Here is a 23,598-nt window from a genome sequence, read left to right as displayed (position 1 = left end):
AAAAGCAACTTGTATTCAGCCAGCCAGAATGCATCATATCACTCCTTTCTACCTTTGCTCACTGTAGCAGCACATATTACGTTCATGTCCTTGCTGCTTGCCTACCGATCAGTCGGTGGGTAAGCACTTGTGTATAAGGAGACAATGGTGAGGTCCTATGCTCCTTCTCACCCACTCAGGTCTGCTAGTGAACAACATCTGGTAGCATCAAATTTCAATCCATTCTCTTTTCAAATGTAGCTCCTAACGGTGGAGCAAGCTGCCCACTTCCCAGTAAACTGCTGACTTCCTCAATGTTTTCAAGAAGCGATTGAAAGCCCTACTTTTCTGTGAACATCCGTCAGACTGTTAATTCATGTTTTTTTGCTGTTTGGATATCCGGCATATTGTTAATTGATCATTTTTGTGATGTTTGCTTTTCACCTGGTGGTCAACATTTCTAATCCGCCCTTCCTCATTTCTTCAAAATGGTCCCTAGACTGAGTTACTTGATTATGTTGACCTCCTTTGTAAGTTGCTTTGGATAAAAGCATCTGCTAAACAAATATAAAAAATGTATACTAATCATGCCAACAGAATGCTGTGATTTCTTTGAATATCCAGATTCCATGGTGTCACAATCTGTACACTTCTGGTGTATTGTCTTGGAAGAAAAAGAGACAGTTGTGAAGCAGAGGCCCAGGAAGTAAGACATACTCAAGACACATGCTAGGACTGTAGCCTAGGAAATCGAACCAAACAACACTACGCAGAAATTGAATGAAAATGGTATACTGTACAAGCAGAAGGTGTCTCAGAATGGTTATCAGAAGTTTAGAAAACCCTAAATAGTCTTCAGTGATATATCCACAAACCTGGATAGAAAATGGAAGGAGGTAAACAAGACCATTCAACCCCTCTTTGCAATTGGCATCAAGGTTATGACCTGCCTGACCTCACCAATAGCAACCAACTAGCGTCATAACGACGACCTACCACAATGCACTTCAGTTCTCCATCTTGATTTGTCATTCACTTTTTTCATCATGCCACAAGTGCATGTGCAGATGCCAATCCATCACAGAGCACACACAAGCTCAGTCCAGTCCGGTCTGTCCAACACAGCCACGAGTCATCAGACAAGCTAATTAGAAAACCTCTCAGATGTGTGTGGAATGTAAGTGGCAAAACAGGGGCACATGTGCAACGTTCACAAGGGCAATACCCAAGATTAGAATCCAATTTGAGTCCTTTGGGATGTAAGGAATCATTCCAAAAACCACTGTACCACTCCAAGCTGCTATCCTCCATTCATTCTCTGAGCTCACATTACATTCTTGCACTACAGGTGGAGCAGAGCCTGAACGTCAGGAGTAAGGCAGTAGCAAACTCTGGAGTGGGCACCAGTCCATTGCAGCTGACACTCACGTCTATGGAGGCCAGTTAGCCCAATATTTATACATATATATATATATATATATATATATATATATATATATATATATATATATATATATATATATATATATATCGTACTGACCCTACTCTCTTTTCTGTTTCTTTTTCCGGTTTCTTTGTGGTGGTGGCCTGCGCCACCTCCACCTACTCAAAGCTTCATGATGCTCCAACAATGATGGATGGATTAAAAGGCAGAAGTCTACGTGACCATCATCATCATCATCATCATCAAGCCCTTCCGTGAGAACCCTAAATCCAAAGAGGACTGTTTCATTTATGTTAGGTAGAATGCCCAGAGGGGACTGGGTGGTCTCATGGTCTGGAATCCCTACAGATTTTATTTTTTCTCCAGCCGTCTGGAGTTTTTTTCTGTCCCCTCTGGCCATTGAACCTTACTCTTATTCGATGTTAATTTATTTTGTTTTCTTATTGTGTCTTTTATTTTTTCTATTCTTTAATATGTAAAGCACTTTGAGCTACTGTTTGTATGAAAATGTGCTATATAAATAAATGTTGTTGTTGTTATATCTTTGGGATGTGGATGGAAAACTGGAGATTTCTGGGAAGCTCATGATCAGACAATGAACAGACCACGACTTAAACTCATATTTCCGGAGACAGGCAGTGGCACAGCTAACCACTTGATCACTATGCCACCCTGTTTGGAAGTCAATAAACCTATAATGTATAGCACCTTTCCAAAAGGAGGCCCTTTACAAAGCAAACATATGTAGAATATCATGACAAAGGCACACCTTGGGAGTGCTTCATCATGAGCACCCTTTTTCGTGATTGCTGTTTTCAAGGAAGATTCCAAAATAAAGAGAGAACAATATTCCAGAAGGGCTTATGCACAGTATTCCGGAAGAGCCAAAATGACAGCTTAGTCAGGAATCTGCCGCCGCCAGAAGGCACAACTGGAGAAATCAATTCCCTGATTCTAGCTGTTTAGTGTGATGCCCACCTGTCCATGGCTCCTGCCTTGGTCAGCAGTGGTCAGCTAGCACAGAATTTAGTAGTCAACAAAAGAGACTCGACATGTAAGACATTTAGCAGACAAAATACAGGAGCTGTTGCAAACTGGGTAGCATAAGGCCAGTGGTGCCAACCATCCTACCACAGACTCCTGATATTGAAATGGGGGGAAGCACGTTCAATAAAGGGATTTGTGTAAAACAGAGGCTGCACACTGAAAAAATGGCTACACTCTTTCTGACACCATATTCAGTGTAATTAATGTATTCTTATGTAGCTCACTTCCTTGATAAAAGACCCTCTAAATTATGTTATGTCTGTATCTAACCCCACCCACTCATTTCACTGAAGTGGGTTACATTAAAAGAATGGGCCATTTTAAAACCAGGCTGTAACAACTGTCAGTCCTGACATTTTTAGAGTTTTGCAGGTTGCAGAAAGTTCCAGCAAATCATTAATGTGCCTGGTCAGTTCCATTTCAGTGCTCCACACAGCAGACAGGCAGTACTGATATGACATGTGCCAACCTAAATCCTGACCTGCACCACAGACCCATGACAGGTCTAGTGTGACCCTGGTTGCTTTCCTTCCTCACTTCCTTCACATTATGCCATTTATGGCAAATCTCACTACACAAACACAAAAGAAAGAGTGGCTGGGCTGCTTCCACTCATTTTAGAAACATGGTGAAGAGCTGCCACACAAGTTAATGCAACTATACAACATAATGGAAGGAAAAGACAGGTACAGCGAAATGGAAATGTCACAATCTTCTGTAAACCATTTCAATGAAAAAGACCAATGGGGGACATCAGAAGTAAATGACTTGGGGTAAAGCTGACAGGTGCCAGCAGTATGTTCAGCAGAAGTACCAGCAGCATGGGCATGTGGGCTGGCTTGCCACTGATTGTTTTTCCAAGGGGAATGCACACATACAGAGGAGCAAACACCAGCTTGGAATGGTTCCTTGACAGAAAACAGCTTGCTAACAGCATCTTTCAGATCGGTGGCTGATGGGAATTTTGCATTCTTCTAGGTGGTGGTGGTGGTGGTCTCGTTGGGCAATCCAGCTTCTTCCTGTTCCCTAATGACGTGGACCCCTCCAGCAGCTCTCAGGCGTGTTGCACTGCGTGACCTGGCAGGTGAGCTGGGGGAGCGGCTTGGAGATTTGTGAACATGTCCTGTGGGTGGAGAGCGAGCAGGAGAGAGGTGATATCGTCGGGATGCGCGCACTGCCACTGGGGGTGAACTAGAATAGTTGGCACGGGTCAACACTTCAGCAGCATTCTGGGACTCAGTGGGAGAATCATCTTCGGTGCCCAGGCTCTCCTGAAAGACAAACAAGGCAAGTGGGAAATTAAACGTTTTAATATAAAGGAGGCATCAACAGTGTGCTGTTTAACATAAATTTATTAGAGCAGCAAACAAAAAAGTCTGATTACAATGACTGGGACTAGTAAACTAAGAGAGCTGATAAGAATGACTGGCATTACCAAATTAAGACAGCTGACCAGACTCACTGGCATTGCCAAGTTAAGAGAACCAATCAGACTGACTGGCACTACCAAATTAAGGCAGTTGACCAGAATGACTGGCATTGCCAATTAAGACAGCTGGTCAGAATGACCACCATTGCCAAATTAAGACATCTGACCAGACTGACTGGCATTGCCAAATTTAGGCATCTGACCAGATTGACTTGCATTGCCAGATTAAGACAACTGGTCAGACTGTCTGGCATTCTCCAGTTATCACAATTGGTCTGAATGACTGACTTTCTTAAATTTAGACAGCTGGTCAGAATGACTGGCACTGCCAAATTAAGGCAGCTTGTCAGAATGACTGGTATTGTCAAATTCTCAAGCCATAATGAGATGTGTGCCCCATAATGAAGTGGCATCATCTCCAGGTTTATGGGACTGCAAAACATGCTACATAGCTTTCTAAATGAAAGAGACACTCAAGAATCAGAAGACCACTTTAACTTGTTCCCATTTCTTATAGAATAATTTGTGTCCTTGACAGAAAATAATTAATAATAAATTTTACATTTCATTGGAGGAACCAAATTGGGACTGGGAAGAGTGATGAAATCCAGACTAGACAATTTAACTCTGAGGAAGAATAGATGAAAAAACTGAAGGCATTTCAATTTCAAGTTCATGTATACTGAAGGTCCAGTGACCATGGTGAGTCGATTGCTGGGGCTGATTTTAAAGCACATCACAGGAGTAATCGTGAGTATTGTTATAAGTTGAGTATTCATATCTACTTATGGCTTCCTTCCTCAAATGCAAAGGGAGAGTCAAGAGTCAGAACTACACTGATATTGGAATGGTATGTTAGAAACCTCTAGAGAACAATGTGTTTGTCAAACCAAGATAAGGCTGAAGGGGTAGAGGTTTCTAGAAAGAGCAGGAGGTTGTAACAGGTAATTTTATACTTATGTGTAATGGGCTTTGAAGTGATGTTATAAAGAGTATACTTTTACAAATGAGGAGAATATACAGTGCCTTCAGAAAGTATTCAGATCCTTCACCTTATGCACATTCTATTATATTGCAGCCTCAAGTTAAACTCGTTTCATTTCTTCTTTTTTCTTCAAATACTCAATACCTCAGAATCAAAAAGTGAAAACAGAATTTTATGAATTTCTGCAAATTTATTAAAAAAAACAAAAAAAAAACTGAACTATACTATTGACACAAGTATGCAAACTCTTTGCTTTGGATCAGGTGCACCCCATTCTACTGACCATCACCGAGATATCTGGAGTCCACCTGTGGTCAATTCAATTGACTGGACCCAATTAAGAAAGGGAGACACTTGTCTATAGAAGGTTTCACAGCTAAGCATAAACCAAGCCATTAGGTCACAGGAATTGACAACAGAGTGTGGCGAGTGCCTGGGGCTGCTACCCAGTTGGGATACCCAGGAGGACCGGAGGAGGGCTTGCACTTCCTCCAGACCACGAGGGGGCGACCGCCCTGGTTGCTTTGGGGACCACGGGTAGAGAGCTTAGAAGCTCAACCCTGTAGGGGCCCATGGTCACCGCCAGGGGGTGCCCCAATGCCTAGAGAGCCCTGGACCTCAGCACTTCCGCCACACCCGTGCTGGGGGGGAAGAGGACTGGGGACACCCGGAATGCTTCCGGTGCTTACGCCACACAGGGGAGTGTTGGCGGAAGGTTACTGGAGGACACCTGGAGCACATCCAGGTGGCTATAAAAGGGGCCGCCTCCCTCCATATGAGAGCTGGAGTCTCAGAAGACAAGGTTTTGAAGGAGAGGAGTGGAGGCGGCCTGAAGAAGCAAAGAGGCAGTGTGAGGCCTGGACTTTGGGGAGTCTTGGGGGTTGTGTGGCACTTTATTAATTGTAAATAGTTGTAAATAAACATGTGGTGGTGATTAATAACATGTCTACCTGTCTGTGTCCGGGGCTTAGTCCACAAGAGGTTAGAGACAGGCCTGAGATGAGACACAGATCTAGGGAAAGAGTAAAACATGTCTGCAGCATTGAATGGTTCCCAAGAGCACAGTGGCCTCCATTATTTTTAAATGGAAAACGTTTGGTACACCCTCAACTCTTCCTAGAGCTGGCCACCTGGCCAAACTGAACAATCTGGACAGGAGTGCCATGGTAAAAGTGGTGATCAAGAACCTGAAGGTCACTCAATGAACCTGTATAGAGATGAAAGAAACATCCAAAAGGACAACCACCACTACAATACACCACTAATCTGGGTTTTATGGCAGAGTGGCTAGACGAGACATGAATGCCTGCTTGGGAGTTTGCAAAAATGCACCAAATGACTCTCAGACCATGAGAAATAAGATTCTTTGGTCTGATGAAACCAAAATTGAACTGTTTGGCCTTAATTCTAAATGTCGTGTTTGGAGGAATCAAGGCACCACTCATCACCGGTGCAATATCATTTTAACGATGAAAGATGGTGGTGACTGCATTGTGCTGTGGGTTTGTTATTCAGTGGTTGTGACTGGGAGACTAGTTGGGGTTGAGGGAAAATTGAATGGAGTAAAGTACAAAGATATCCTTAGTGAAAACCTCCTCCAAAGTGCCTTCAACATTCAGACTGGGTCAAAGGTTCACCTTCCAACAGGGCAAAGGAAAGAGTCAGCTCTGTGAATGTGTTTGAGAGGCCGGACTTAAACCCAATTAAACATCTCTGAAGACACCTGAAAATAGCTGTCCACAGAAGGTCTTCATCTAACCTTCTAGAGCTCGAGAGGATCTGCAGAGAAGAATGGTAGAAATTCCTCTAATCCAGCTTGTCATGTCAGAACCAAGAAGACTTCAGGCTGTAATCACTGCCAAAGGTGCTTCAGCAAAGTACGGAGTAAAGGGTCTGAATACTTGTGTGAAAGGGATATTTCAGTTCTTTATCTTTAATAAACTTCCTAAAATCTTGATTTTTTTTATTCTGGGGTATTGAGTATTGTTTGATGGAGGAAAAAAAATGTAATTATTTTAGCATGGTGTCAATGTCAGCACATTAAAACAACATCAGTAATGCTGTGGCCAAAGTGATTTACATTAAAACATACAATGAACATATAGTCATTCTGATGTGTGTGTTCAGACCATAGTGTATGTGTTTATTCATTTATTTATAGGGCTTCTGTAAGAAAACAATATCTCCCCTGATGACAAATACATTTCTATCTTATCATATCATGTCTTAGGAATTTGTGACATTTGGCTTTGACTGAACATGTAAAAACCACAAGGCTGCCGTTCTCCTTTAGTGACCGACACTCTTAGCTGAAGTGCTAACCTTTCTACTTCAGACTTATCATGTCCACTCCTCCATATTTAATTTTCAGTTAATATATTTTGCTATAATAAATAGGTACCTGTATTAAAAATTAAATAGGAAGCTTGTGATATTTTTGTTAATTGTCACCAAAAGTAAGATAAACATAAGATAAGAAAGAAATTAAATGTAGTTAAAAGGTAAGTACAAAGTGACATGTACTGAACATGTATATAATGGAGGCCTAAAGCTAGCATGGAGGTGGGATGGTGCAGACAAAGGGAGGCACTGCAGAGTAAACATGTCCTCTAACTGACTTACCGTCTCCTTCAGTACGTAGAGAGCCACTGGGTTCTTCCGCTCATGTTCTGTCATTTTAGGGGTGACGTCCACTAGAAACAAATAAGAAAGAGTACACTGTGAGGAGAAACCAAAATGGCTGAGCTTTAAACAGTGAACAGGTAGGGACTGGTTGATGGATAATACATACAGAGAAATACTGCTCCTTGGAGGGGCTGTCTTACTGTATTTTGAACAGAACATCAAACCTTTTTTTAAATTGGCTAAAAGAGCAGAATAACTAATTAATCAATCATTATTTATACAGTGCATCCATGGCATGAAACATCTAATGTTGCTTTACAGTATTAAAAAATGGGATGTGCAAAGCTGCTCAGTGGATTTTTAAAACAAACAGATTAAGTTCTCCACAAAGCTAGTTTTATTCTTTATCATATTTATAACAAACACACATGTTAATGAAAATAAACAACATTTAGGGGTCACTCCATTTTTATGTCATCTGAACTGAACAGCAGGCTACTGCTCCACACTTTTAGAATAAACTGTTTCTGTTCTTTGTCCTTTAATGGTATGTCATTGTACTTATCGATGAGACTAAAATAAAATATGTAGAAGATTGGAATCGTCTGTCCACCGTTTTGGTGTTTTTTTGAGAAACAATTGACACAAATAGATGTTGTTCTTTATTCTTACCAGGTCCTCCAACTTCTGATGTTCAGATTCTTTTGCCAGCTGACAATGTTGAGGAATTTCTGGTAATGGTAATGGTGGCTGCTGCAGGCTTTGCACCCTCTATTCTGTTTTTACTACTGACACTTTGACATCAAAAAGGGCTAAAATAGAAACTTCAATTTACTACTAGAGTGTTGCTGAAACTCCTACTTAATCCTAGAATGTTCTGGAAGCTTCCACTTACTAGTAGAATATTCTTAGAACTCCACCTTAGTACAAGAATGTTCTCTGTTTCATTTTTTTATTGTTTACTAATCACTTAGCTGAGGGTTTCTTATTTATTTATTTATTTTTTGTGGCTCAGTTTTTCTCTTCTAAGTGTCTTTAAGATTCATTCCTTCTTGAATGTCCGTCGATCATCAGAATAGAAGGGGTACCACTTGGAGAACCATGGATGATTGTCAGAGGTCGGGGGGAGGTAATCTAATATGATCGATGGAGCAATGTTGATTGCTTAATCAACCCACCTTGACCCAGTTCACAAACTGTCCGCAACCCATTGCCGTCAAATACAGTAACTCACGACCCAAGGGCAGCTACCTGTGGTTTAACAAATTCTGACTTTTAAAATTATATAAAAAAAGAAATTCTTTGTGTTTTTGCTGTCAAGCAGATGCTAAATTAATGTGAACGGTGTAGCTGCAGCTTGCAATACCTATGCCATAGATCAGGTAATGCCCACAACGTCAGTCACAAAACACCCTTTGACTCAGATAACTCTCCAGCAACCCTCGTTTTAACCATAGTGTAACGGGGCCCTAATGCTAATCATAGTCTAATGCGATGGGTGTTACGTGACTGACGTTGAGGGTGTTTCGTGATATTGGGGCATTACATAACTGACCTCATAGGTACTGCGGTCTGCAATTACACTCTGTTGAAATTAAGTGGAGATTGTTAATTTGAATACAGCACACAAGCAAACAATAAGCTGGTATGTATTTTTATCTTAGCACGATTTACCTAAAATTTGGACAATTTCTCAAAATTAATACCCAAAATCCATGTGCATGGCCACACCAACACTTCGCTTCCATCAGGTGGATGTAGTTTCCACTAAGACTGCTAGATGGTGTGACCAGTGCTTCAAATACGATCCTTGGTACGTATCGAATGTGCATTAACTGGCATTGGCAGGATACATACGCCACTTCAGCTGTATTCAGGTTGGAAGCGGTTTGAAGTGATTTCACAACAATCGTCTACAAGGGGTTAAGAATCCAGCTGAAGCATGGATACATAACAACAATACAAATCAAATGTTCAGAATGGAGAGACCTCTAAATGTTTCGCAATCAGGCCAACGTTTCACAGGTAAGCAAACTATTTCTAATAGACAAAAACAAGCCTTAAGGAGAAATGATTCTAGAAACATCAACTCTTTGCAATGGATTGTGGACCACCTTATTGTACATATGGTTGAAGCCAAAAGTCTCCACCCACTTTGGCTAAAGTCTTTCAAACTCAGTATTTCCCAACTCCCCACATGTCATATTACCATATACTTCCTATGTTGAGTCAGTTCAGGTAGCCACTTTATTTCTGTAAATGGTAATGTCAAAGTAATAGTTAACAGATTTATTTCAGCCTTCATTTACTGCATCAGATTTTCAGATTTGTCTCAAAAGTTTCTATAAAAAAACTGATGCAATGACTTTTAGAAGCCATTGTTTTAATTGAATTAATTGGGAGTACACATGTGACTGTATTTAAGGGCCTGTCTTTAGAGAAAATCAAAGCAACTCAGCCAACAACTTAAGAAAGAAACTGTGGACTTCCATGAGTCTGGTTTCTCCTTAGGAGCAATTTTAAAACAATTGAAGGTATCACAAGCTTCTGTACAAACAACTGTACATTAATACAAATATCGAGGGACCACTCAGACACTGCAACTTTAAGAAAGGTGGCACAAAAAAGTTACACCTGGGGATGAATGAACTTTGTTGTGAAAGTTTCAACTGAATCCCAAGATGACAACAAAAGAAATGGCAAAGAACCATTAAGGGTCTTTTATTGCCATGGCATGAATGCCTGTCACACAAGGAAGACCAACATAAAAAAAAAACAGACGGAAGTCAGCCAGTAATCACTAAGACTCAGACCTGGCCTTTTGGAGGAGTGCTCTTTGGTCAGATGTAGCAGAAATGTAACTCTTTGTCCATAATGGCCACCACTGTGTATAGAGGAAGAAGACTTAGGCTTTTAGGCCAAACAAAACTATCACTACTCTGAAGCACTGGGGTTGCAGTATTAAATTGTGTGGGTGTTTTGCTGGTAAAGGAACCAGGGCACGTCAGAAAATAAATGGCATAATGAGGAAGGAGGATTATTTAGAAATTCTGAAGAAAAACTTCGAGACATCTTTGAGAAAGTTAAAACTTGGTCACATATTTTTCTTTCAGCAGTACAATGATGCTGTGCATATGTCCAAAGTTATAACAAAATGGCTTAAGGGTAAAAGTATTGGATTGGCAGTCACAAAGCACTGACTTGAATTGCTCAGAAAATCTGTGAACTGAACTGAACTGAAAAAGCGTGTATGAGCAAGGGGGTCCACAAACCTAACTGACTTACACTGGTTCTGTCAGGAGGAATGGGCAAAAATTGTGAGAAGCTTGTGAGAAGCCTACCACAAGCGTTCAGTACAAGTTAAGAAATTAATGGGAGAGTGAAATTGTAATTAATTTAGATCACTTTGCAGAGATTGCTTTGACATTGGAGAATCTTTTTCGGATGATCAGTGTCAGAAAATCCAAATTAAATGCACTGTGATTCAATGTTGTATAAACGGAAAATCTGAAAATGTTCAAAGAAATCAATGCTTTTTAATGCCACAGCAGCAATTTATAGAGCATCTTTCTAAATGCCTGAGCAAACAGCTCTGTAAAGATGTATTCATTCGGTCAACATCTCGATTGCCACACCCTCTGTTGTTAGATTCTTACATTAAATGATTCATATGAAAATGAAACATAAAATAAATATCCAAACTCATCTAACACCACAGATTTATTGTTGGTGTTTTAAAATGTCCTTTCCAAGCAACTTCTTCTCAAAATCCAGGGGCTCAAAGGCATCATGCCTGTAAACCGAACAAGTCTTGCCCCCAAGTGAAAAAACAAATCGACACTCAGAGATTACCTTCATGCTTTGCTTCGTTGTGCTCTCCATAGTCTGATGATATTTGCTTCTCAATCTCCCGTTTGTCTCTGCAAGAAAGAAAGTTAGTGACTCAAGCACAACAATGTGAAGTGGAAGACTGGAAAAAGGCCCAAAAAGAGACAAGTGAATCTTGGACTTAGATGAGTTAACTATAGAGGTGGACCCAATGGATCATTCCTTAAAAAGAAGTAAAATCCACTTTGTGACAAAAGAATAGCTGAACTCAGATGTAGTGGACCAATGCGAATGAAACTAGAATCAGAGAGCAACACAGGCAGATATACAAAAAAAAATCAGGAGTGGTCTCCCCTCGAATTTCTCGTATACTCGGATATGGAGATTGATATTTGAAGAGTAAGCCGCAAGACAATGATTATATTTTTATATTATGTATTTAAAGAACCATCAACAGCAAATCAAATCAAATGAATAATATATTAAACAACTATCATAAAAGTAAAGTTGAATAAATCAGACTTTGCAGCTTCATGAATACGTAAAAGGTAAAGTACCACTTCCGGCTAGCAGAAAAAACTCAAAGGCTGATAGAAATCTACGTTTTGTACCTAATACTTGTATGCAAAATTTGGTTGACCTAAGTGAAAATGTACTCAAGTTATCATGTTTATATACAGTCATAGACACACAGTAATTCCAAAAATGGTATTTTCGGACTCAGGGAGGTCTAAAACGTCGAGATTCACCAAAATCTTGAAACAGAATTTTTGGAGGATTACAATATTTTCCCTATACATCTTATACAAGAAAGTCAGGGAGGGCTAAAACGTCGACATCAGACATCGAACTTATGAATGATTACAATACTTTCCCTATACGAGAAAGTAATTAGGTTTATAGTTCATAGTCACCACTAGAGGGCACTGGATCGTGTTTACTGTATATTAAAAAGGCAACAACCAGGCAGTTTGGATCATGGTGGTCTCTGGACTATTGTAGTGCTGCAGCAGCAGTCCAAGAATACATCAGCAAGATACTGATCATACAAACAGCTTTGTGGGCCTGATGTTTTGTGTTAAATGTTGACGAAAATTTAACTTCATTTTACTTGTATGGATGAGAGCTGATGGTGAAAGTGGAAGGAGGTGAGAAAGGGGAAGGGGAAAGATGTTATTGTTTGGATGGGGAGTCCCCTTCCATAAAAACATCAGGTAACTGTCCTACTGGGGTTTCTCTCTTTTTCTTCAATAATCTGTAGTCTTTGTCTCGTAAGAACTTTCACTCCTTTTGCACCACCAGCTCTCCTGATTGCCTCTTGCTTTTGAGTATGGTACAAATCATTGATTTCGCCGTACCGAACTACATAGCAACATCTAAGACACAAATGTCATTTTCAGATTTCTAATTTCACCTCCATCATGGTCTTAACAGCTTTTCTTTTCACTTTGCTGATATCATTATCCCCCTTCATCCCAATGGTGGTTTATTTAATAATTATTTATGTGAAAGACAACAAAACTTAAAGAAAATCAAGAAAATGCACTGTAAATTCAAGCAGGAGTCTCCACTGAGGAGAGACTGCGGCATAACTGACGCTCTTCCACCGTACATCCCATGGAGCATGTAGTTGCCGGTTTGCATGTTCAGGAACCGAGATTCTGTTCAGAAACTGGTGCATTTTTTTGTTTGTAAAATACACGTTCAGGAATCGATTTGTTTGAGATACGAGTCATTCGACAACTGAGGTTCCACTGTAAATCTGACTAAGTGCATCTACATGTGTTATTGCGACAAATAAGAACACTTGCATCCAGAAACAGAAGTCTAATTTGCATGGAGTGCAAGGTAAGAAGTTTTTTCAAAATTGAGAGAATGACAGATGATTAGATCATGTTGGGCACTAAGACATCCAATGTGTGAAGAAAGCTGTGAGCAAAGAAACTCATCCACCTTGATAAAACGGTAAATGGCTGTGTGGCTGTCTCTGTGTCCATCCAGTTGTTATGTCTCATTCCAAAATTTGGCATATCACAAACATTTTTGAACTAAAATGCATTACATTTGTCATTCCAAAAGATGGTGCATCACAAACATTAACACTTCTTTTATGAATTCCATATCAAATGGCATATAAAAGAGACATATACATTGTGTTTGCATTCCAACAGATAGCATTCACAAACATTAAAAATGCTTTTATTAATTCCATACCAAATGACATATAACAGAGACATGTGCATTGTATCTGTAAACATTAACGCTGGGGTCTTCACTGATTAGTTAAATTTCAACCCATCTTAGATGGGTAGCTCAACTAGTCTGACCATAAAGAAATGAAATTGTGGGGTTCTGGGACTCGCTCCTGTTTAGCTCAGTAACACAGGTAGTAAAAGACAAAACATGCAGTATCTGGGCAACTTTACTTAATGCCTTTCAGAAAGAATTTCCTTCACTTTTTAACATTTTGTTATGTCTTATGCTAAAATCATTTGAGTGCATTTTTCCTCCTCAACCAGCACCCAACATCCTGAAAACACAAAGCAAAAACATGATTTTAGAATTTTTACAAATGTATTAAAATAGAAAATGTCTCATTCACACAAGTATTCAGCACTTTGCTTTGTCTCAGTTGCATCCCATTCTATTAATCATCATTGAGATATATGGTCAATTCAACTGATTGGACCTGATTAGGACAGGCACACGTCTCTGTATAGAAGGCCATACAGCTGAGCATATTCAAGTCATGACATTAAAGGAATTGCCTTCAGGGCTCAGGGATGGGATTAGATAGATAGATAGATAGATAGATAGATAGATAGATAGATAGATAGATAGATAGATAGATACTTTATTAATCCCAAGGGGAAATTCACATAATCCAGCAGCAGTATACTGATACAAAGAAACAATATTAAATTAAATAGTAATAAAAATGAAAAAAAATAAAATTAATGTTCGCATTTACTCCCCCGGGTGGAATTGAAGAGTCGCATAGTGTGGGGGAGGAACGATCTGCTCAGTCTGTCAGTGGAGCAGGACGGTGACAAAAGTCTGTCACTGAAGCTACTCCTCTGCCTGGAGATGATCCTGTTCAGTGGATGCAGTGGATTCTTCATGATTGGCAGGAGTTTGCTTAGTGCCCGTCGCTCTGCCACAGATGTTAAACTGTCCAACTTTAATCCTACAATGGAGCCTGCCTTCTTAACAAGTCTGTCCAGGCGTGAGGCACAGATCTATGGGAGGTTAAAAAATGTCTATAGAATTGAATGGATCTAAAGTACGGAAGCCGAGAGAGGACGTGCAATAATTGTCTCCTCGAGATAACAGACTAATTTTATCAAGAAACAAAGTTCATTTTCTCCAGATAATGGAATCATTTTATTGCGATCTTGAGAAAATGAAACTTAACCTTTGCTCCTGGCATCAGGCTTGCTTACATTGGGACGCCTATACAGCTGAAGCCTTGCTAACCATCTTCTTAAATGATGGACTCTAACGTTATTATTTTCAGCCTGTGTCAGCCCTTGATTGAACAAAAATGTGACATGCTGATCAATACAGTTCTGCTCTTCTACCATTTCGAACAGGATATGGCTTTAATAAGCTAAACATTAAACGTTAGATACAATTATTTCATAATTTCAAGAAAACAAGATCTTTTGTTTTCTCGAAATCTTGATAAAATTAGTCTGTTATCTCGAATAAACAATTAAAAAAAGTAACAATATTGCACGTCCCCTCTCTGCATCCGTACTAAAGAGCACAGTGGCCTCCATAATTTTTAAAAGGAAGATGTTTAGAACAACCACAACTTTTCCTAGAGCTGTCCATGTGACCAAACTGAGCAATTGGGTGAGAATGGCCTTGGTAAGGGAGGTGACCAAGAGCACAGTGGTCAGTCCGGCTGAGAAAAAAAAAGAATCTGTATGAAGATGGAAAAAAAAGAACCACCATCACTGCAACACTCTACAGATCTGGGCTTTATGGTAGAGCGTGGAGATGGAAGCCCCTCCTCAGTAAAACACACTCCAGTTTTCAAGAAGAAACTTGAAAGACTCTCAGACTGTGAGAAACAAGATTCTCCAGTCTGATGAAACCAAGGTTGAACTGTCTGGCCAAGATTTTAAGTGCCATGTTTGGAGGAAAGAAAAACCCTGCATTTCACCTGTGCAATACGATTCCAGCGGTGAAGCAGGATGGTGGCAGCATCGTGCGGTTGAGCTGGGACTGGGAGAGTATTCAGGGTCAAGAAAAAGCTTTATGGAGCAAAGTACAGAGATATTCCTAATGAATACCTGCTGTAGAGTCTCTGGACTGGAGAATGGGAAGAAACTTTACCTTTGAACAGGACAAAGCAAAAACAACAGATAAGGGGCTTGGGAACAACTCTTGGGAATGTACTTGAGTGGTCCGGCCAGTGTCTGGACTTGAACCCAATTTAAAACCTCTGCAGAGGGCTAAGATTAGCTGTCCACTGATGGTTCTCATCCAATATGGTAGAACATAAGAGGATCTGGTGAGAATAAAGGCTGACAATTCCAAAAAGGAGGTGTTTGAAGCTTGTTGTGTCAGACCCAAGAAGACCCCAGACTGAATTGATGTCAGGGCTGCTTCAACAAAGTGCTGAGGAAGGGGTCTGAATATCTGTGTCAATGACATATTTCAGTGCTTTATATTTCAAATAATCTGTTTAAAAGGCACTATATAGGTGCCTGACCTGACACACTCACATTCGAGACACGAATAAAAACAAGAATACTTTAATTTTCTTCACCTGTGGGGCACATCTTCCCCATGACCCCTACAGGCACAACACAGTCCCCAGTACACAAATAAAGCACCCAAAACACACTCTTCTTTGGCACCACCACTCCTCCTCCAAGTGTAGTCCTCTTCCTCCCGACTCTGGCCATTGTGTGGTGGTTGCTGGCATCTTTTATAGTCAACCTGGAAGAGCTCCAGGTGGTTGACTGCCGAGTTCCGGCTGCACTTTCGGGTGGGGCAAATACACTGCCCATACGGGCTCAGGAGTCCCAGCTACAGCACCCACTGGCGGCACCTGCTGGACCCAACTCCAATTCCCATGGAGCCCTGTGGGAACCGAGGCATGGCTTCAACCCAGGAGGGCGGCCATCTAGCGTCCAGGGGTAGGTATTACATAGTCCATGGCTGCTCCCCCTGAACATACAATGAAGGCACGTCCCAGCCGGGCATGGACCCCGGCCATCCGCCATATCTGTTTAATGTCTAATATCCTGTTTTGGGTATTGAGTGTTGCTTGACGAGGAAAAAATGAATTTAAGACATTTTAGCTTTAAGGCTGCAACATAACAAAATGTGTGAAAAATGAAGGGGTCTGAATACTTTCTGAATAGTACCGCATATAACACCCCCCTTCAACACATGGCCCTGTACACAAAGACATCACTTCACAACATTTAAATTTACCACGAACTAAATAATATCTTAGGACACATTTGGTGCAAGACAAGGCTTGGCATGACAGTCAATGTCAGGGCATACTCATAAGAAGCCAATGCAGAAGTAACCAATCAGCTTAATTTGCATGGTTTTTGAAGAAAATCCATCCAGCCATGGGGAGAATATGAAATCTCCACATAGAAAGAGACCATGCTGGGATATGAACCCAGTCTTTATTGACTGCTAGTCTGCAGTGCTAACTAACCATTGTGCCACTATAAGTGGTCAGTGAAGGATAAATATAATAACACATAACAGAGATAACTTTGCCAATGCACACAAGGAACAAAGGCCTCAGTACCTGTGTCTCTTTCTCTAATGCAGAGGGTCAGTGTGACTATATGAAGCGTAAAGTCTGAGGCACAGGGCACTAGACTGGTAATGTCTGAACTGTTGAGAGACTGAACATTATGCATTATAAATAGAAATACACACAAAGACACACAAAATGGGCAATTTGCACATAATGCAGATTGGGTTGGATCCTCTCTTGACATGTCCCAGTGGTATGTGTGTGTGTGAGTTGTGGCCATTTGTAATGCTTGCTGTTGGGGCTCCCCACTGCTTTAACATCATTTCATTTTATGTTTCCTGATATTATTCCTGAGGGACCAATGTGGCTGTAATTGATTCTGTCAAAATCAGAGAGCAGCCTCTGGCACAGCAGGTAGCTCTGGTGTGGCGGAAGTGCTGAGGTTCAGGGCTCCGAAGGCAGCAGGGCGATGGGACCCTACAGGGTTGAGCTTCCAAGCTCCCTACCCGTGGTCCTCAAAGCAACCAGGGCGGTCACCCCCACATAGTCTGGGAAAGGAGCAAGCCCTCCTCCGGTCCTCCTAGGTGTCCCGACCAGGTCGCCTCGCCAGCCGTCTCCGACTATATATATATATATATATATATATATATATATATATATATATATATATATATATATACATATACACAGTCGACCCTTGACATACGACCGGCCTGACATACGAACAACTTGATTTACGACCAAAATTTTTGTTTTGATTTACGACCAACATCTTGCGTTACGACCCGAATGCAGTCACGTGTATCCGCTTGTGCGATTGTAAGCGTCAGTCGGAGCCCAGATACACGTGTTTTTGGACGTAATTTCAGTCGGTACAGTGATTTATCTATATATATATAATTCACTAAGACCATGGCAATCAAGGCGCATAATTGCTAAGGAAGGAAGAGAAGGTAACGAAGGTTAAGCGATTATTAAGGGATGTTAGCTAGCGGGCTGGCGCGGCACATGATGATGTCATCAGGCTGAGTCAGCACCGGCTTGCTTTGGAGTGTATTATTACAGCAGTTCACAACACGGCCAGCTTTGAAACAGCGATCACAATCGAAACGAAGAAGGAAATTGTGCAGAAATATGAGAGTGGTGTTTGTGACCGATCTCACCAATATGTACAGCATGTCGAAATCCACCATCTTGACAATTTTACAAAGAAAAGATTTGCATAAGGAGGCTCCTTCTAAACAATAACTACCTTTCGTTTCATTCTCCTCCTCCTCCCTTCCTGCAGCCCAAAGATATATACATACAGTGTATATATATTATATATATATAAAACAAGTAAAAACTGAAAGGTTGTGAGTGCGTATGTATTCATCCCCTTTGCTATGCAACTCCTAAATAAGAGCAGGTCCAACCAATTAACTTTAGAAGTCACAAAATTAGCTGATCGAGGTCTACCTGTTTACAATCAAAGAGTCACATGATGTCTGTGTAAATGGACCTGTTCTGAAAGCCCCCCGACTCTGTAACATCACTAAGCAAGGAACATTATGACCAAGTAGCACACGAAACAGATCAGAGACAAAGTTGTGGAGAAGTATAGATCAGGGTTGGGTTATAAAAAATTTTCCAAACTTTGAATATCCTACGCAGCACCATTAAATCCATTAGAATAAAATGGAAAAATATGTCACCATTACAAACCTGACAAGAGAAGGCTGGGCAAGGTGGGCATTAATCAGAGATGGAACAAAAACACCAAAGATGACACCACAGTAGCTGCAAAGATCCACAGTGGAGATGGAAGTATCTGTTCACAGAACCACCTTAAGCCGTACACTCCACAGAGTAGGGCTTTATGGAAGAATAGCCAGAAAAAAGCACTGCTTAATGAACAAAAATAAGAAAACATGTTTGGAGTTTCCCCAACAGCATGTGGAGGACTACCCAAACACATGAAAGAAGGTTCTCTGGTCAGATGAGACTAAAATGAAACTTTCTGGCAATGGGAAATGTCATGTGTTGCACAAACCCAACACTTGCCATCACTCTGAGAAAAGCAGTCTTACATTGGAGCATGGAGGAGCCGTGACAGGAACAGGAAAACAAGCCAGGATTGAAGGTAAGACAGATGGTACTCAATACAGGGCAATTCTTGAGGAAAACCTGTTTCAGTCTGCCAGAGATTGGATGGATGGATGGATGGATGGATAGATAGATAATTAAACCATCCATCCATCCATTATCCAACCCGCTATATCCTAACTAATCCCAAGGGAAAATTCACATACTCCAGCAGCAGCATATTGATAAAAAACAATATTAAATTAAAGAGTAATAAAAATGCAGGTATAACAGACAATAACTTTGTATAATGTTAACATTCATCCCCCTGGGTGGAATTGAACAGTCGCATTGTGTGTTGGAGGAACGATCTCCTCCACGGTGGCAGCAGTCTGTCGCTGAAGCTGCTCCTCTGTCTGGAGATGATCCTGTTCAACGGATGCAGTGGATTCTCCATGATTAACAGGAGCCTGCTCAGCGCCCATCGCTCTGCCACGTATGTCAAACTGTCCAGCTCCTTGCCTACAATAGAGTCTGCCTTCCTCACCAGTTTGTCCAGGTGTGAGGCGTCCCTCTTCTTTATGCTGCCTCCCCAGCACAACACTGCATAGAAGCGTAAGCCCATTGCGGCACTTCCTGTGTTTTTGGGCTATACAAAAATAAACTGTATTGTATTGTAAGATGGTTTTCACCACAACCATCTGATAGAACATCTGCAGCATTCTAAGGAAGTATAGTCGGCTCTGTCCTCTCTTGCACAGAGAGCATCAGTATTGGCAGTCCAGTCCAATTTATCATCCAGCTGTGAATGACCCTAAATAGATTGCTAAAGCAACTGGAGTGGTTTATAGGGAAATATTGAAATGTCTTGGAATGGCTTTGTCAAACCCCAGACCTCAATCCAATGGAGAATCCGTGACATGACATGAAGATTACTGGACACCAAAGCAATCCTATCAGACCTGAAGGAGTTTGAGCGGTTTGGCTTTGAGGAAGGGATGAAAATCCCATTTACGAGATGTGCTAATGTAATAGAGACAATCAGCAAGAGACTTGCAGGTGGAATTGCAGCAAAAGGTGGTTCTACAAAGGAGTGACTTTGGGGGGGATGAAATACCTATGTACACTCAGATTTTCAATTTTTTTAAATGTAATTATTGTTTGTGTCACAATAAAAATACTGTAGCACCTTCAAAGTGGCAGGCATGTTGTGTAAATCAAGTGGGACTATAAAATCCATTTCAATTACAGGTTGTAATATGACAAAATGGGACAAACACCATGGGTGGTATGAGTATTTTTGCAAGAGAATCACTGTGCTAGACCATAGAAACAGAGCCAGCTAAAGCACAACTTTCAATATAGGAGACCCATGGAATAAGTAATGAAAATACTGGCCAGTTATTAACTGTCAAAGTTCATCATTGTCAACATGAACATGTTTTTAGTATATTCATGTCTAACTGCTCAAACTATTGCATTCCATTGCATCTTTACAGGAGTGAGGTAGACCCTCTTAACATTTCACCATTATAATGGGATTGGCTTTTGATATTTCTCTCTGTCTACACAAACATTTGTTTGCAGCTGTATCTTATATTGAGCCTCTCTCTCGAAATTTCAGCTCCCATTACAAGGTCATGGTTTTATTATGTTGATCTCATGCCTATTTCCCAAAGTCAAACTATGTTACTCTGCCCAAATGCTGAAACTCTCCATGTCACAAGTAGGTTTTCACTTGCGTGCCCATTACTTTGATGAGGAGATAATCATTTGTTTCATTTAAGTCATAAGCCAGGTTCTGAATTTGTATGCTGCTGCTGCTCAATGCTGTGTGTTGTGCATCTACCAGGGTAATTTTCCTGGATTATGTTCATTTTTCTTTTCTGTGCCTTGTTTGTTGTGAAGCATTATCATGAATTTATTATACTTATGTATTTTTTAATCAGCATTGTTCTGTTTCTTTTTTATTATCTATGTATTTTGCTTCTATAATCTCCTGTGTTTGTTGTGTTTTGTTGGTGGAACCCTTCAATGGGCGGGGTCACTCTGATGTCACCAATGAAGGACCGCCTACAGCCTACATATTATGAGGCTGAGGTGTGGATCCTGCAGTGCATCATTAATGTTTGGAGAGTGATATTGATTTTCTGGTTCTTATATTTTCTTGATTCTGTTTTTAACATTCACGTAAATAGAAGTTTGGTGATGGGGTCAAAAATTCATTATCGAGTTCAATTCAAATATTGATTCTATTATATTTAAAACATTGCATCTTTATTTGTGTGTATGTAAAACAGTAACTTCAAAAAAAAAATCAACCTAACTTTTTCAAACTGATCATGATTGTCTTGTTACAGCCTCTAAGCCTGTTGTTTTTGGTCCAGTTATTTATCCCCATATCCTTCAAAAAGAACGTATATCCAACAATAACTACTGTAGAAATTACCTTTATGGGTCATTTATTTTGTATTTTAAATATTTCAAGACATTTAAAGATACATGTTGAACTTTTGAAACTTTTGAGCCTCTTTTTGAGCCTCTTTTTGAGCCTGTGTAGGCCAAAGCCTGCCTATGGAGTTTTTGTCAGACTGCAGGGGGGCAGACCTTTTCTGGGCAGGTTAGGGAGGGTCCTGACCTGTTTCATGGGACCTTTAAGGGCCTCACACCATTTTGTGTGCTGCTCATCACAATAACATACACTAAACACATCATTTTACTTATGCTGCAGACTGGCTTTGGTTTTGTTAAAACCACTTTGGTATGAATGGGGAACCACACAAACACATATAATGATCTCCATACAACAAATGAAAGTGTCTCACCTAAAGCTCTAACTAAACTCTTTGGAAGAGTGAAGAAACGCTCAATGGCAGTGTGGGAATGGAGTGGATGGCACTGCCACCTCCTAGATTCAGCATTCTGGGTTTAAATCCAGCACCTGTGTTTTTGTCCACAGGTGTGAGTGTACACATTCTCTTCAGGCTGGGGTGAGCTTTCCTCTGGGTACTCTGGCTTTCATCCCGCATCCCCAAACATGCACTAGTTAGGTTAACTGGCTATTTCAAATTGGCCCCATGTGAGTGTATGAGTAACTGCATTCTGAATTGGACTACCTCCCACAATCCATTTTGGTTCCTGTCTTACACTTGATGCTGCTGGGATGGGCACTGAGCCTCTGTGGCCCACACTGGATTAATCAAGTAAGCATGTGTTAGGTCACAAAACACTGACATGTATTTCAAGATTGAACTCACAAAGGTAACATTGGAAAATAACACAATGCTAAATTATAGCAGGATCCATTTGAAAATAGGAGCTGACTTGTGACTACAAGTGTGATTAAAGGGAAAGATCACAATGAATGGAGGCTGGCAACTATCTGTCTAACATTGTGATTCACTGTGCCTCTGCTCCCACTTAGCAGTCTTCATGTTTGTGATGCTGGCAAATGCTTGTTTGCTCAAATTTATTCATGAAAGAACGTTGCCCTATTTAAGTTGCAGTTTTTGGGATTTGTCCAGTTATTGTACATCGCTGTTTCTTTAGAAGCAAATCTACATGACAGTTGTGACATTCGAGAAGATGGGGGTCAGGGGGCTATTACCTTTGATTTGTCAAGTTTTTCACTGTGTAAGAACGGCTAGAGTGCAGATCTCACACTTGCTTTGTATTACCGTTTAAATGTTTTTGATAAATCATAGTTAATGAAATCTTTCCACTTTTGCATTATTCTTAACTGCTTTTTAATTTCCGACAGTGCTATTTACAGAGAAATAAATTCTAATATTGCATACCACTACCCCCTCCCACGAATCTCAAGGATTTGTCAATTACGCTGCATTTCTAGGAGTCATCCTTTTGTCACTGTGGAACACTAAAAGAATAAACTCACACAGCAGGCAGCGATGGAGGAGCGTCCAACCTTGGAATTTGAGGAGGGGGAGGAATGTCGCAGTTTTGCACTGGCACCGGACAATTCTCATTTAGGAACTGTAATCCACCAGGACACCATGAAAAAATCCTTCTGATTAAATCTCTCTGCTGCCATCATTTGAGAGACACTTCTTTTTCACTGAAGCAAAACAAAAGAGTGCCTGAGCTGAGCCAATGCTGTCATAAAAGGAGTGATCAATTTGTACGGCCTTTTCCCTTCCCAGATGCCCCATGGCAATGACCTGATACAGACAGTGTTTCTCTTATCTGTCTGCTGCAACACCAATGATGCAGACGGCTTCCTGTTTTCCGCCACAGCTTCAATCTGCAGCGTGCAGCACTTCTTCACAGTGTGCTGCTTGACACCATCTCCAATTTACCCAGAGTGCTTTGCACTGCAGTACTCTTAACTGCCGATGCTTTTCTCCTGACAATATGCACTGAGACAAGCAAAGAAGCAAGAGCGAAGTAGGGATACCTCAGCTTTCAAAAAAGCCTTCATTCCCTGTGAAGCGGGGTGG

At 40.7% G+C, this 23,598-nt stretch overlaps 1 protein-coding gene across 1 annotated transcript in view; it reads right to left on the bottom strand.

The window, feature by feature from the left end:
• Positions 1–1,905: 1,905 nt before the first annotated feature.
• The window catches only part of hepacama (hepatic and glial cell adhesion molecule a), a 67,997-nt gene continuing 46,304 nt past the window's right edge, over positions 1,906–23,598 (bottom strand). The window contains exons 5-7 of the mRNA XM_039764209.1: positions 11,362–11,429; positions 7,507–7,577; positions 1,906–3,741 (exon numbers count right to left, since the gene is read on the bottom strand). Coding sequence (XP_039620143.1) covers positions 3,445–3,741; positions 7,507–7,577; positions 11,362–11,429 — 436 coding nt within the window. The 3' untranslated portion in view covers positions 1,906–3,444. The remainder of the gene's footprint in view (positions 3,742–7,506; positions 7,578–11,361; positions 11,430–23,598) is intronic.

The sequence above is a fragment of the Polypterus senegalus genome, chromosome 9, assembly GCF_016835505.1.
Source record: "Polypterus senegalus isolate Bchr_013 chromosome 9, ASM1683550v1, whole genome shotgun sequence".
Classification (NCBI taxonomy): domain Eukaryota; kingdom Metazoa; phylum Chordata; class Cladistia; order Polypteriformes; family Polypteridae; genus Polypterus; species Polypterus senegalus.
This window is presented reverse-complemented; position numbering and strand designations above follow the sequence as displayed.